This window comes from Helobdella robusta, assembly GCF_000326865.2.
Source record: "Helobdella robusta unplaced genomic scaffold HELROscaffold_80, whole genome shotgun sequence".
Lineage (NCBI taxonomy): Eukaryota > Metazoa > Annelida > Clitellata > Rhynchobdellida > Glossiphoniidae > Helobdella > Helobdella robusta.
The window spans coordinates 1,711-16,171 of record NW_008705460.1 but is presented as its reverse complement, the minus strand read 5'-3'; the positions used below and the strand labels follow the sequence as shown (position 1 = coordinate 16,171).

At 33.7% G+C, this 14,461-nt stretch overlaps 1 protein-coding gene across 1 annotated transcript in view; it reads right to left on the bottom strand.

Annotated features, from left to right (window-relative positions):
• HELRODRAFT_104183 (hypothetical protein) overlaps positions 1-11,750 on the bottom strand; it is a 41,899-nt gene extending 30,149 nt beyond the window's left edge. Inside the window, exons 1-2 of the mRNA XM_009032385.1 lie at positions 11,634-11,750; positions 6,584-6,637 (exon numbers count right to left, since the gene is read on the bottom strand). Coding sequence (XP_009030633.1) covers positions 6,584-6,637; positions 11,634-11,738 — 159 coding nt within the window. The 5' untranslated portion in view covers positions 11,739-11,750. The remainder of the gene's footprint in view (positions 1-6,583; positions 6,638-11,633) is intronic.
• Positions 11,751-14,461: the final 2,711 nt, after the last annotated feature.

Below are 14,461 nucleotides of genomic sequence, written 5' to 3'. Positions count from 1 at the left end.
GTTCATGCTGCTGACGTTTTGTACCAGTTTTCCCACAAACTGTAGTTGCAGCGTTCATCAAAACGGTTTTGTATGTACTCCAATCTGTACTGGCTTGCGATTGGTGGTCTAACTGTGTGGCGACAATCTGTTGAAATTTTTCTCGATGAACATTGCTTTTCAGCTTTCACGTTTTGATTCTCCGAGGTATTTGTTTAGACTTATGTTTTGACAGTTCGACAACCAGGTCTTGCTTAGACTTATGTTTTGACAGTTCGACAACCAGGTCTGCCACAAGTAGTGTTGGGCGACACATGATTCGCCAGGTATAACTTTGACGTTTTTGAATAGCCTTCGCTGTTGTTGCTTGACAACGAAGAAATCAATTTGCGTGGCTGATTACCACTTTTGTATGTCATGAGATGTTCCAACCTCTTTCTAAAATATGTATTCAGTAACAAAACCCGTGACTTTCAGCAAACTCAAGGATGCGGTTGCCATCTTCATTCCGTTTTCCATAGCCAAAACCGCCATGTACGTTATCAAAACCATCTGTTTTCTCTCCAACGTGGCCATTGAGATCGCCTCCAATCAGGATTGTTTCAGATTTAGGTATTGTTGAGATGGTGTCAGAGAATGCAGTCCAGAAGTCATTTTTCATCTCTTCTGATTCGCGTGTCTGTGGTGCGTATGCAGAAAAAATAATCATTGTTTGCTTTTCTATGCGAAGCTTGATCCACATGAGACGTGAATTAATCCTTTTAATATCCAGTATTTCTTGGGCTAGCGGTACTCTGACAAAAATTCCAACACCATTTTTGGCCGTCTTTTGACCATTCCAAAATAGTTTATATTTTTCTTTGTCTGAGTTGACATGACAGACACCATTCGATTTCCATCGGGTTTCCTGAATGCAGCAGATGTCAATCCTTCTACGCTCGAGCATTTCTGCGATTTCCATGCTGCGGCCAGTCAGTGATCCAACATTGAGCGTACCAAGTCTAAGTACCATAGAGGGGCCATTTTGAATTTTTCTGCAACATCCCTCCGCTATTGCATACTTCCCAGGGATTCTTGGCACCCCTTGACCACTTAAGGCCTGCTGGGGACTAGGGGCCGTTGTTTTTCTTTGTGATGGCATAGGAATAATTTGGGGAAAAGTTTTTACATCCGGACACCCATCCTGACGACAACCACCAGTTATCAGCGGTGGGCCTAGCCTTTCGCTCAAAAGCACGCAAGGCAGCGTGGATGCAGTTTTATGTTGTACCCAGGACCAATTATCTGGCAATGATCCTGACATTAACTTTCTAAACTTACTTAATAATTCCTGCAATTATGTCAATGTTGATGAAACCTTTAATTATGTTGATAATTCATTTTCATTGCTGCACTTGAATTGTCGTAGTTTAATTAATAAAATGTCGGAACTAGGTACTTTAATTGTTAGTTGTAATCATTGTTTCTCTATTATTTGTTCAAGTGAGACATGGCTCAGTGATGCTAATGCTAATTTGATTGATTTACCTGGTTTTGATTTGGTATTTAAAAATCGTAATAATAATAAGGTTGGTGGAGATGTTGGATTGTTTATACCTTTTAACCTGATATATGTCATTTGTGATGATTTATACCTTCATTCCACATCATTTGAGTTATTAGTGGTTGAAATTGTTAATATTAATTCTAACAATTATTTGGTTTATGTTATTTATCGTCCTCCAAATAGTAATGTTACATTTATTGATGATTTAAACACCTTATATTTTATAAATAAAAAAATGTCTAATTATAATGTTTATATTATTGGTGATTTCAATATAAACATAGATAAAAACTTTTGTAACAACTTTTGTACTCAATTTATTAATGTAATGTCCTCATTTTGTTTGTTTCCTCTGATATCTGATATCTCAAAATTATTCCTGATAAATTTTTGTAAAAAGTTGTTTTTTTGGTATAGTAGAATTGTATTCCCCAGCGAATTAGTTCCGAAAACGGTTATTTGTATTTAATATTAGTATTTAATTAAGAATACATACTAACATAATAGCACGGCTAGAGGCGTTGAGAGGGTAGTACTACAACGGTTCGTGCATCCGTTGTAGGATACACGCCAGTCACTTGTTGTTGTGTGTTGTCAATTTTCTGTGTTTGTCTGATTGATTATTCTCGCACTTGAGAGTGTATATATTATATATAAATTAAATATCTAAGATAGATGGGGAGGGGAAGAGAGAGAAAGAGTAATTGATAATTATGATGGCTAATAAGGATAAGAGTCTCTGCTGTGAGTGTAATAAGGTTTGTACAGCTGATAATTTATGCTGCATTACATGTAGGGTTTTTCTGCCACCCCAAATGTGGTGGAATAACAGAAGATTTTGTTTTAAAAAAATAGCCAAAATATCCAATTTTATATGGAGTTGTAGTAATTGTTTGAGTGTGAGTACAAGTAATTTGGAATATGCTAGAAGTTTTGATGACATTAAAGAAAAACAAGAGGCGATGGATGCAAAATTGACAGCCTTACAGGAGAGGTACAATGAATTATTAGAAACCATCAAGGGTATAAATGTTTCAATTAAAAATACAGAAACTAATTCAGGTAGTATTAAGCTAATGGAAAAAAAAGTAAATGAGACTATAGGAAATTTTAAAAATGATTGGGTTAAGGCAGTAGGCAAAGAGATTTTAAAAAAAGTAGAAGTGGTAAATAAAGAAGTACAGTCTGTGTGCAAAAATATAGAAAAAACTAATGAAAATATTAAAACCAGATGTGATGAACAAGATAGGGCAAATAATATTATAATTTTTTGCATATGTGAAAATAAGGAAGAAACTGCTGAGATAAACAGATTGAATGATAAAAAAAGAATTTTGTCTTTTTGCACAGTTCTTTCAGATGGTCATGTTACAGAGTGTGATATAGCAAAATATTACAGGTTAAAGAGCTCTGGAGATAGACCAAGGCCTGTTTTAATTAAATTCAATGATAGAAGTAAAAAAATTTGATAATGGAGAATTTGTGTAAAATACTTAGAAACTGAGTTAACTAAAATTGGTGTATCCCATGATTTGAATAAAGAACAAAGGAAAGAGAGGAAAAAGCTTGTAGAGGAAGAAAAAGAAAAACAGAAGAATAATCAGGGGGAATATATATACAGGGTAAGGGGCTTGCCTGGAAGTATGAGGTTAGTAAAGATAGAAAGAAGGGGAAAAAGTTCAGACACAAATTAGTTGATGAGAGTGATTGTTTTGATAAGGTTAGATTGAGCAACGGAAATAAGGACAGAGATTGTAAATTAGGTGTTCTCTATTCTAATGTAGACTCTATTTGTAATAAGATGGGTAAAATTAGATATTCAGTTGACTCAATGTATAAGAAGATGCATATTTTAATATTTGTGGAAACAAACCCAAAGAACTTGACAGGTAGTTATCGACTGGGGGAATTTCAAATTAAAGGGTTCAGGTTGTATAGCTGTAATTTTATGAAGGCTGGATTTAGAAGTATTTTCTGTTATGTTAAAGACACACTCTCCTCAGTTATTGTTGATTTTGAAAGCAAATTTGAAGAACATATTGCAGTTCGCTTGTTGAATTTCAAAGAGAAAATTTCATTCTTATCAGTATACCGAAGCCAAAACTCCTGTTTGAAGAATAATGATGAACTCCTAAATTTAATAAAGATATTTATAGGCAATGATGGTAATAAATTTATAATTGGTGATTTTAACATACCTACAATAAACTGGGAGTCAATTTCTGTTAGTGGAGGTTTAAAGTCGCTTCAGTGGAAGTTTATAGATTGTGTAAATTATTTTTTTTGGTTCAGTTCATTGATGACCCAACAAGATATAGGAATGGACAGAAACAGAATATTTTGGATCTGCTATTGGCAAAACAAAAAAATTTAAAACAAGATATCGAATATAATTCGCCTGTGGGTAGGTAAAAGTGATCATCTGATGTTGAGTTTTTCTTTGGTGGTGAATACAAAGATATATGAAAAATAGAAATAGTACGCTGTATGAAGACTTCAAAAAAATTAGAAACGAAGTCAAACAAGGAATCATGTTAATTAAACAGAATTATTTAGACAGCTTAGTTAAAATTGTGAAGATTAATCAAAAGGTATTTTGGAAACACATAGGCAGTAATAGAAAAGACAGATTTTCTTTGGATGGTTTGTATCGGGTGGATAAGGAAAGAAAGGAATTGTGACTGATCAATATGTTGGCTGACTTTTTTTCATCAATTTCTGCTACAGTGGATGATCTGCGTGATGAACACTATCAGGCTGTTTCGAAATCTGAGCTCATTGGATCAAAAATGAACGAAATAACTTTTGAACCTACAGTTTTCTATGACAAATTAAAAAATTTGAATGTTAACAAATCATCAGGTCCAGATAATCTATACATGAAAAGATTTTATTTGAATGTAAAGGGTCTGTTTGTAATTATTTGTCTACTCTATATGGTATATCATATCAACGGGGAGTCATACCTAGTATATGGAAGGAAAATGTTGTAACAGTTATCTATAAAAAGGGTGATAAAAAAGATGCAAGAAATTATAGACCAGTGGCGTTGACCAGTGTTATTTGTAAACTGATGGAATCGGTTATTAAGGATGATTTGATGTTGTATTTAACTGATAATGATTTGATTGACCCTAGACAATATGGATTTGTTAAAGGTAAATCAACGGTAATGCAACTCTTGAAACTTTTGGATGATTGGACTAAGGCATTAGATGATGGCTACAGGATTGATGTTGTGTACACTGATTTTGAGAAGGCTTTTGATAGAGAGTCTCATGGTATTTTAATTGAAAAAATGAAAGAGTACAGATTGAATGATGGATTGATTACCTGGATAAACAGTTATTTAAGTGGAAGAACATTCAGAGTGAGATTGAATGATAAAAATGTCTAGATGCTGTACAGTGTTAAGTGGGGTTCCTCAAGGGAGTGTGCTGGGTCCTACATTATTTCTTTTATATGTTAATGATGTGTTTAATTTGTATAAAGATGCAAAAGGTACAGCATTGTATATGTATGCAAATGATGCAAAAGTGTACAGAATTGTTAGCTCAGGTGATGATAGAATGATATTATAAAATGGGTTAAATGACTTGACTAGTTGGTGTGCAAAGAGTAATGTAAAATTTAATGAAAAAAATGTGTGGTAATAAAATATGGGTATAACATACCTAAAAATAATTTTCAATATAAAATTGGTCATCATACATTGGATAATGTCGATCGTATTAAGGACTTAGGTGTAATATTTGATAATTCATTAAAATTTGTTGATCATATTCATAACAATGTTAAAAAAGCATATTCTTTGTTGGGTTTAATAATTAGAAATTTTAAAGGTGTTAGTGCTTTATAAATCATTAGTTAGATCTCATCTAGAGTATGCAGCTTGTGTGTGGTCTCCGTGGACAGTACAGGAAACAGAGGTGATAGAAAGGGTCCAAAAAAGAGCAACAAAGTCGATCAAGGCCTGCGAACATATGAAATATGAAGATCGTCTAAAATTTTTGAGCTTGCCAACACTGAAATACAGACGCATTAGAGGGGATCTCATCATGATGTATAACTTGTTTAGAGCTAAAGATCAACGCGATCTCCCAGTAATGATGAAAGCTGGTGGACGAACAAGGGGACACGAAATGAAATTGACTGCTCTTCCATTCCATAAGAACTTGAGGAAACAATACTTTATCAATAGATCAATTCATATCTGGAACAATCTTGGTGTTGATGTTGTGAATGCTGATAGTGTGAATGATTTTTAAAAAATGTTGGATAATTATCTTATGAATGCCAGGTTTATGTATAATTGGAGGGCAAATGATATTTGAAGTGACATTGGCTATTTGTGAGATTGGGATATATTTGAACTTTATATCAGCATGTATCGATATTATCGTCAATTTATTGATAAGGATATGTGATTAATTTATTTATATTTGTTTTTTTATTATCATTTTTTTTACAAGGTTTAATACATTATTTGACTTATAACAACATTAATTATTTCATTCAGTATAGACTCATAGGTTTATTTAATTTATTGTTTTAAAATTGTCTTAGTTTTGAGAAGGCACAGGGACGTTTCGTCTTCGCCTTTGTTTAACGTAATAATATTTGTTTCTACTCGTGTTACTAATTCTTCTTCAACTATTATTGACAATATTATTACTAATAACTTTATCTCTTATAAATCTGGTGTTATCTGCTCTTGCAGATTATTGCAGATAGATCTATTTCGACGTTAAACAGCCATCGTCAGTGCATTATTTATTAATTAGTATTATTATAGTTTTAATATTATTAAAAAATATACAAATAAATTCAAAAAATAAAATGAAATTATAATGAAAAATTTTAACAACGAAAATTTAACTTTTCAATTTCTTAGTAAATTTTTATGAACAAGATTGAGTCTGTTTAAAATTGAAGCTTTATTTTTTATTTTTTGTTGTTAAAATTTTTCATTATAATTTCATGTTACTAAACATTCGTTTAAATGTTTACATAGTAAAACAGCAGTATTACTAAAAAACTAATATTAAATTACTGAACCTGATCACATTCCAGAAGGTAGCTTGCTATTTTACTTCCGTTATCAGGTACAGACTGTGTGATGATTAGAAAAACAAGAATTATTCCTAACATAGATTAACATTTTGGCATTTATTACCGTTGAAACTTTCAAATTTACTATTAAACAAAAATAGTACAATTTGTTTATTAATTATATTTAAAAAATTCAATTAGGTGACATAAAAACATCTCATTTTAGCGCCAATAAAATTATTAAAAAAGTATTAATGAAGTAGACTTTGTAATTTAACAATTTAAAAAAAATTACTTAAACAACTTTCTTTATTTAATTAATGTCAAAGTTTAAATGTTAAAAATAAAAAAATTTGCAGTCCCCTGAAATCCACTCTGACCTTGGATAGTTAAAAACTTAGATTAGACAATAGCCAAGTGCGTCCACGCTGTGGGAGATGGGCAACAGCACAAGGAGGATGTAGACGAATGGTATGCCGGTGGGCCAAAGAAAAGGCTGAAGCTGCGTTCAATCACAAGTCCAGATTACTTAGATGCCAAAGCGAATTTGATTTTAGGGGTTCTGGTATGTTGGAAAGTTGTTTGCAGTGTGAAGTGGATCGGAAGGTGTTCTGATGCTGATGAGAAAGCGGCCATTGTTGACCAATCCATATCGATAATCAGGGAGCCTAATGTCTGAATGACAGAAATATCTGGAGATGATAGTTGACCGGTTGTTGGTAAAAAAGTTGAAATATCCAGGTTCGAGGTGACCAAAAATTGTAGTATTGAAGCTGTGAAATTAGAGACAGACGGATTGAGGCGGTATGTAAAGGTTTACAATGTTGATATCTGTGTCTGTGACCCTGATTGTGATGGCTTGACTCTCTGTTGTTGCTTGATCGTGTAAGAAATGCTGTGATGAATGAGCATGAGTAGACCAACCCCTCTTCCGTTCCCATGGTCTTTGGAATAGACCGAGTAGTCCCTGAAAACTGCATCTTTTAAACTTTTTGTTAGCTTAGATTCTTGGATTGCTGCAATATAAATGTGGTGTTCTCTTAAATGTTGTACGATTTCTTCTTGCTTGTTTTTGATACCATTACAGTTCAATTGTAGGATGACAATGATATTCTGTAGATATGGTTAATGATTTGTTGTTTATGTTAGGCGGGCTTGAACTGTTTTTGTGGTTGATGGCCGCTGGGGAACCACATCCGGCACCGTAAAGCCATTCGAATTCGTGGACAGAAGAGGGCAGTTATTACAGAGATAATAACAGTTAATGCTTGTCGCACAGTTTTCTAGAAGAAACTATTTGCAGTGGGTTCTGCAGGGGCTGAAAATTGGGTCTTGTTGATTTTCTTATAGCAGGCGGGACAAATCCAGGTTTTGGCGCCTGAATTTGACTCGATCCCGGCCCTTAGAAGAAGGCAACGGAGTAGACTGGCCAGTATGGGCTGCTCCGATGACATAAACCCAGTAAGAAGATCAAAGCAGAAAGGGGGTGTTTCAACGGTTTGTTGGGTCGGCTGTAGGGTTTTCTGGCAGTTGATTTAATCGATTCCATCCACCGCAAGAAGCCTGTTGCACCATAACCAATAAAACTAGAACTTCGTTCCGAAACCAGTTTCAACCGGCTTCAACGTTCTAAGAATGCCGCTCTACAGGTGATCATCGCATCAGAACAGCACCTGCATTTGGAATGCTAAATGTTATCAAAAAATCAGCACTCTGAATTTCTCTCCTCCCAATTTCTACTACAATTCCATAGCCCAAACCCCCCGTGCCACATCATCACAACTCAGCCACAACCCCACCACAATATGAAGAGCATCTTCAGCTCAAGATGGTCCCAATCAGTAAGAGAAGTGTTAACCGACACCATCAACAAAGTTTCCCTAAAGGCAGCATCCTCCATAGCAACACCGCCAAAACCGCTTTCGAAACGTATTTGGCACAGGTGCTGCTCAACGGATGGGCACCAACAACAACACCAAAAATAGACAAATCAGAAAAATGTCTACACAGGGTAATCAGACGGACCCTTGCCCAACTCCGTTCAGGCCATAGTATTTTTCTTAACAGCTTCAGAGCAAAAATATACAGAGGGCACAACGACACCTACTCTCTTTGCTATAAACATCCAGATGATGTCCCCCCCATCTGTTCAGCAGTTCCAGGAACCCCAAACATACATCTCAAGGTCATAGATTTATGGAAGAACCCGGTCGCAGTGGCAAACTGGCTCAAGCCTCGTTTAGATCGCCCGCTGGACATCTAAGGAAAAGCAACAACAACTTTGGTTGCGCCACGCATGCCGGACAGGCAGTCTGCATCGTCCACTGTGCTAGCTTAAGTTAGAGTGGTCAAAGGAAAACTTCTGTAAATATGAGCATAGAATGTCAATACATAAATGAAGTGAGCTTTCAATTTTCTAAACCCACTACCAATTACCTTGTGGCTTCTAAGGAGTAAACCTGAATAGTAATAATAGTCAACTTTCTATAATAAATGAACTTATTCAAAGCATTGGCAGCAATAGGAAAAACCACCCTAAGTACATACACCCCTAAATTAGGCTCATCCCAGAAAAACAAAAATAGGTGTTATGGAAATCTGAAACATAGGTATTATGGAAACCTGAAAAAAACGATTCGCTGCATCTCACGAAAAAAATTTCTGTTGGTGCTGGGTGACAATTAACACGCGATATATTAAAATTAACTATCTTTTAATACTATCTACTATAACTATCACGCAAACTATCAAAGATTCAAGCGACTATAATCAACAGCTAAAAATAACGCCAGAGCGAAACCAAGAAAAACCCCTAATATATCAACTCACAGTTCAAGCTCGCAAAAATAATGTCGGTTTTCTACCATCTATTTCAAAATGCAACAAATTTGCTTTCATTTGAGATATTTAATCAAAATAAGAACCATCACAATCTATGCACATTTGCCAACGAGAAATTAAATTATTGATGCCTGTAGCATAAAAATCAGGAGTCCTAGAGGCGACAAACTGTAAGAAGGCATTTTTTGTAGCTTCTTCGGTTTTAAAGCAATTTTCACGCAAAAAGTTGTTGAGGTGTTTGAAAAAGTGGAAATCTGTTGGGGAGAGGTCTGGTGAGTATGGTGGGTGAGGGAGAATCTCGTAACCCAACGCGTTCAGTTTTTTTAGCGTTAGTTCTGCAACGTGTGGCCTGGCGTAATCGTGGAGAAGGATCGGACCCTTTCTGTTAACCAATGCAGGACGTAGTTGGCGTAATTTCTGGTGCATCTCATCAATTTGTTGGCAGTACATCTCTCCATAAATCGTTTGATCAGGTTTTAAAAAGCTATGGTGAATCAATCCAGCTGCAGACCACTAAACTGTCACCATTAACTTTCTTTGGTACAATTTTGACTTATGAAAGTGTTTTGGACTTTCATCATGGTCCAACCACTGAGCTGAACGTCGTTTGTTATCATATAGGATCCATTTTTCATCACACGTCACAATCCGGTCAAGAAACGGATTGTTTTTATTACGCAGAACAAGTCAAGCTGACACCTCAAAACGCCGAATCTTCTGATTTTTGTTCAACTTATCACTTGTCAAGTTTTTTGACTTTACCAATCAGTTTCAAATGACAAACTGCTGTTGTGTGATCAACCTTGAGTTCATCGCCCCATGCTTCCACAATATTACGAGTTGCCTCTGCCGCATTATGCCCGAGTTTAAACTCATGAAGCAAAATAATCCGAAAATCACGCTTAGACAACATTCTCAAATATTGCTCAAAATCAAAGACGCTGAATAGTTGGACCAATTAATTAATAAAGGCTAGATAGAAGAATAAATAACCTTCAAAATGATATATAATGATCAAAATATTCAATAAATTGTATTTAAAAATTTAGTGATGAAAAATTTATTAACATAAAACCGACATTATATTTGCGCCAACCTATTTCATAATGCTTTATATATCATTGAAAATTCTATACTTTCTTCTACACTCTTTTCTATACTCCCTATATACAGAACGTTTACATTGTTTGGTAATGAAGACGTGTTTGTAAATCTACTTTTTCAAAAAACTTTGAGATTTTTGTGTTAAAAAATTTTGAAAATTGGAAAAAAGGAAAACTGGAGAGAATGGGAGAAAAAACGCGGGGATGAGTTAAAAAAAGAGAATGGGAATTTTCTGAAACGTTGTCATAAATTGGAATTCGGGAAGGAATCGGGAATGAGAAAAAAATGGGAGTAAATTGGGAACAAATTTCAAAAGATCGTACACACCAAATGGAAAGATGAGCTGAACACTTTGTAAAAATCTATCAAACGGAGAGTGTTATCACAGCAGCGGCGCTGTCAAAAGTTCAAGCCAACTATAATTAAACTTGATGAGATACCTTCTGTGACGGAACTTATTATGGCCATTGATGCACTTGCAAACGGGAAGGCAACTGGTAGAAACGGCATTCCTGTAGAAATCATTACTGTCTTACTGAAGCCACTTAACATGTATGTTGCTATGCTTTTGCTGGGAATGGCGTGCAATCCCACAGGATTTTAATTACAATCTACAAAAAACAAAGATCGTTCATACTGTAACAATTACAGAGGCATCGCCCGGCTAAATGCTGTGGGATAAGCCTTTGCTGGAGCGCTTCTTAAAAGATAACAAATTCTAGCAAATCGAGTATACCCGGAATGTCAGTGTAGTGTTAAAACGAGAATATCAACAGCTGATATAATAAGGCGCAAATGAAGAAAAGCATTGTTATCTGCTAATCTTTCAAAAGAATCGTATTACTGTCCAGTATGTGGTAGAGTTTGTAACTCAAGAATTTGTCTGTTCAGTCACAAAAAATAATGCAATAAATGAAAAAGAATCATAAAGAGTGATACTGCTTGGCGAATCTATTGTCTTTTGAGACAGAAAAGAGTCATGCATCAATTTACAAAAGAAAGGAAGGAAGGAAGGAAGGAAGAGAGGAAAGAAAGAAATAAAGAAAATGAATATTTTACCAAAGAATAAGCACAGTAGAGAATCTGAAATTAAACAACTTAAGTAACCTACATTCCACTTCAACTGCAAAGACGTTTTGGTCTTGGCTACAAGCTTGGGTCCAGACGGTGTTTCAGGTATTGTTGGTAACGTTGTGAAACTGTGAACAGGACTCATATCACCATATACTTTTGTTTTTGAATCATAGCACTGATATCTGCATATTGTGACCAATATAAAATTTAGTTTATAAAAGTCCAAACATTTATATATTAGAAGCATTTCTTCTTTGAAAACAATGATAAAAAATGAACCTTAGCCAATTATGATCAATATATTTATCTGAAATAATAAAAAGTTCATTCAGTCTATAATATGTGAACAAAGGAAAATAACACTACAAAATTTAAAAACTATTTAATTCTATTAAAATTTATTGTTTACATTTATAATTTACATTTACAATTTAATTAATTTATTTAAGTCTGCTAATTAATTCTTGCGTCGTCATCGGAAAATTATACCTTATTCATTGTAATATTTGAAATTTATTCGCCAGAGCATTTAAGCAAAAAACACCACATTTGTAAATTTCACGCTTTTCTTATATTTTACAACAGAAACGATATAGTGAAGTGAACCATTTAATTGAAATTGGTTTCGTTTAATTGAAATTGGTTTCGTTTAATTGAAATTGGTTCAGATTTGATTAAATAAATTTAATTTAACGCTCATTGAATATGACCAAAATACACCTGCGCCTATCCTGAAAATTTCAGTTGGGTAGACGCATCGAACGTAACAAAAAAAATGTAAAATAAAACATCATACAGCGAGATGATAGAGAAACAAGCATATAAATGTAAATAGAGGAAAAAAATGAAATATATCAACTTTAATGCTAAATTAAATATTTACCAAAAATTTTTTTTCTACGATTATAATTCTCAACTATAATTTTTAATTTTGACATATTTCAATAATGACTGAGTAGTTATAAACGTAAATTTACTTGATAAAAAAAGTTGAAGCAGGTGTCAAATCCTTGAGTGTTATCTCAAATGCCTCACCACTGTCAAATAATTTAAATAACAAAACAAAATAACCATAACAACTTGAAAAAATCCTTTCAAGACTTACCGTTCTAAACATTGTCATTTGTTAAAATTAAAAATAATTAAAATAATGCTCCGACTGAATCAACTATTGAGTTCTAACGTTTTAGTAAACATACCAACCTGTAAACTTCTGCATACTTCAATGAATCATCTTTATTTTTGCATAAAAACAACTTGTAAAAGACGTTTGATTTGTCAAGCTGCAAATCATTCTCGCCAAACATAGGTGACCAGGTAAGCTTAATCACAGCAGAACATGATTCCACTGATAGAATCTGCCAAAGTTAAAGAGCAATTTTTTTTTATTCTTTATAATGCAACTCTGTCAAACGCAGAACTGCTTACATGTAATTTTATACTTAGAATTAAACTTTCGTGCCACAAAGGCTGTAGTGTACATTATCCACACCACACGAAGCACATACACATTATGCATGCACGCGCAAGCACCGCATCATACGGGTATGATGGTCTTTGAGTTTCGGACAGACAGTATTCAAAGCATGACATTGCGTAATAGCAGCGCAAGACATGGCACTTCTACTGAGTGAGATAACTTGGTTACTGAAGTTTGCGGAAAAAAGAAAATATCCATATGAAGTAAAATACCTATAATAAAATGAAAATGCAAAACTTGCACTCTTTATAACAGCTAAAATAAAAAAATTAATGCACTAAAAAATTTAAGGGATTATTGGTTCACAAAAAAAAAAATAAAAATAGAGATTAAGGGTATGGTTAGTATTTTTTAAAAGTTAGCCCATTTCGAAAATAACTTAAAAAGAGTGTAAATGAAAATAGATTCAAAGTAGCTGACTCAAAATCGAAATACATTTTATACGCCGCTATCTATGCGTATAGGGTATGTATGTGTGCGAGGGTGCGTGCGCGTGTGTGTGTGCGTGTGGTGTGTGTGTGTGTGTGCAAGGCTATAGCAAGGATAGGGACCCACATTTTTTTTATATATTTTCTTAATTGTTGACCTCTCGAAACTTGCCCAATTGATCGTATATTACTAAAATAATTTTTAAAAGAAAATAAGTTCTACCAATTTTCAAAATTTTAAAATATTGACATTTTTTTGAAAATACTTTGCTTCATTTAACTTTGGCTCCTGGAGTAAATATTGAATAATTATTTATTTTTCATAGATTTACATGTAAAATATATGTAACTTTATTATTTGAATACAATAACAACATGAATAAATAGTATGTTGTTTTAATGCATAAAAAGCACTGTTACAATGAACGCAATAATAAATAGTCATTTTGAGATTTAGAAATGTTGAATTTAATAAGACTAAAATCTTAATTGGAAAATTTGAAGAAGTTTATAAAAAGCAAACGATTAGCTGCACTTTGGAATATTTTAGAGAAGGCCGCTCTGTTAGACAACAGTGATTTTTAATTATGACTTGAAAATCTAAAATCCGTTGTGTATTTTTTTATTAAAAAATTAAAAAAATGTTTTCCTGCAACTAAAAAACCTTCGAGTCAGTATGTAGTTATCTTAAGAAACCACGTTAGATATCTGACATTGCAATGGTTGATAGAAGCTGCACAAATTAGAAATATTTACAAAAGCAAATTTTTTGAACCATCAAAATCTAAATATTGTAAAAATGCATCCAAATTATTGTTTGCTGAATGTGTCAGGATGCATCAGAGTCGATACCAACATAGATTTTCAAATCATAAAAAAATATGAAAGTTAAGGATTTTTCACTTTCTTTGACCAACAAATTTATATAAATTTGTTATAAATAAACAACAAAAGCTA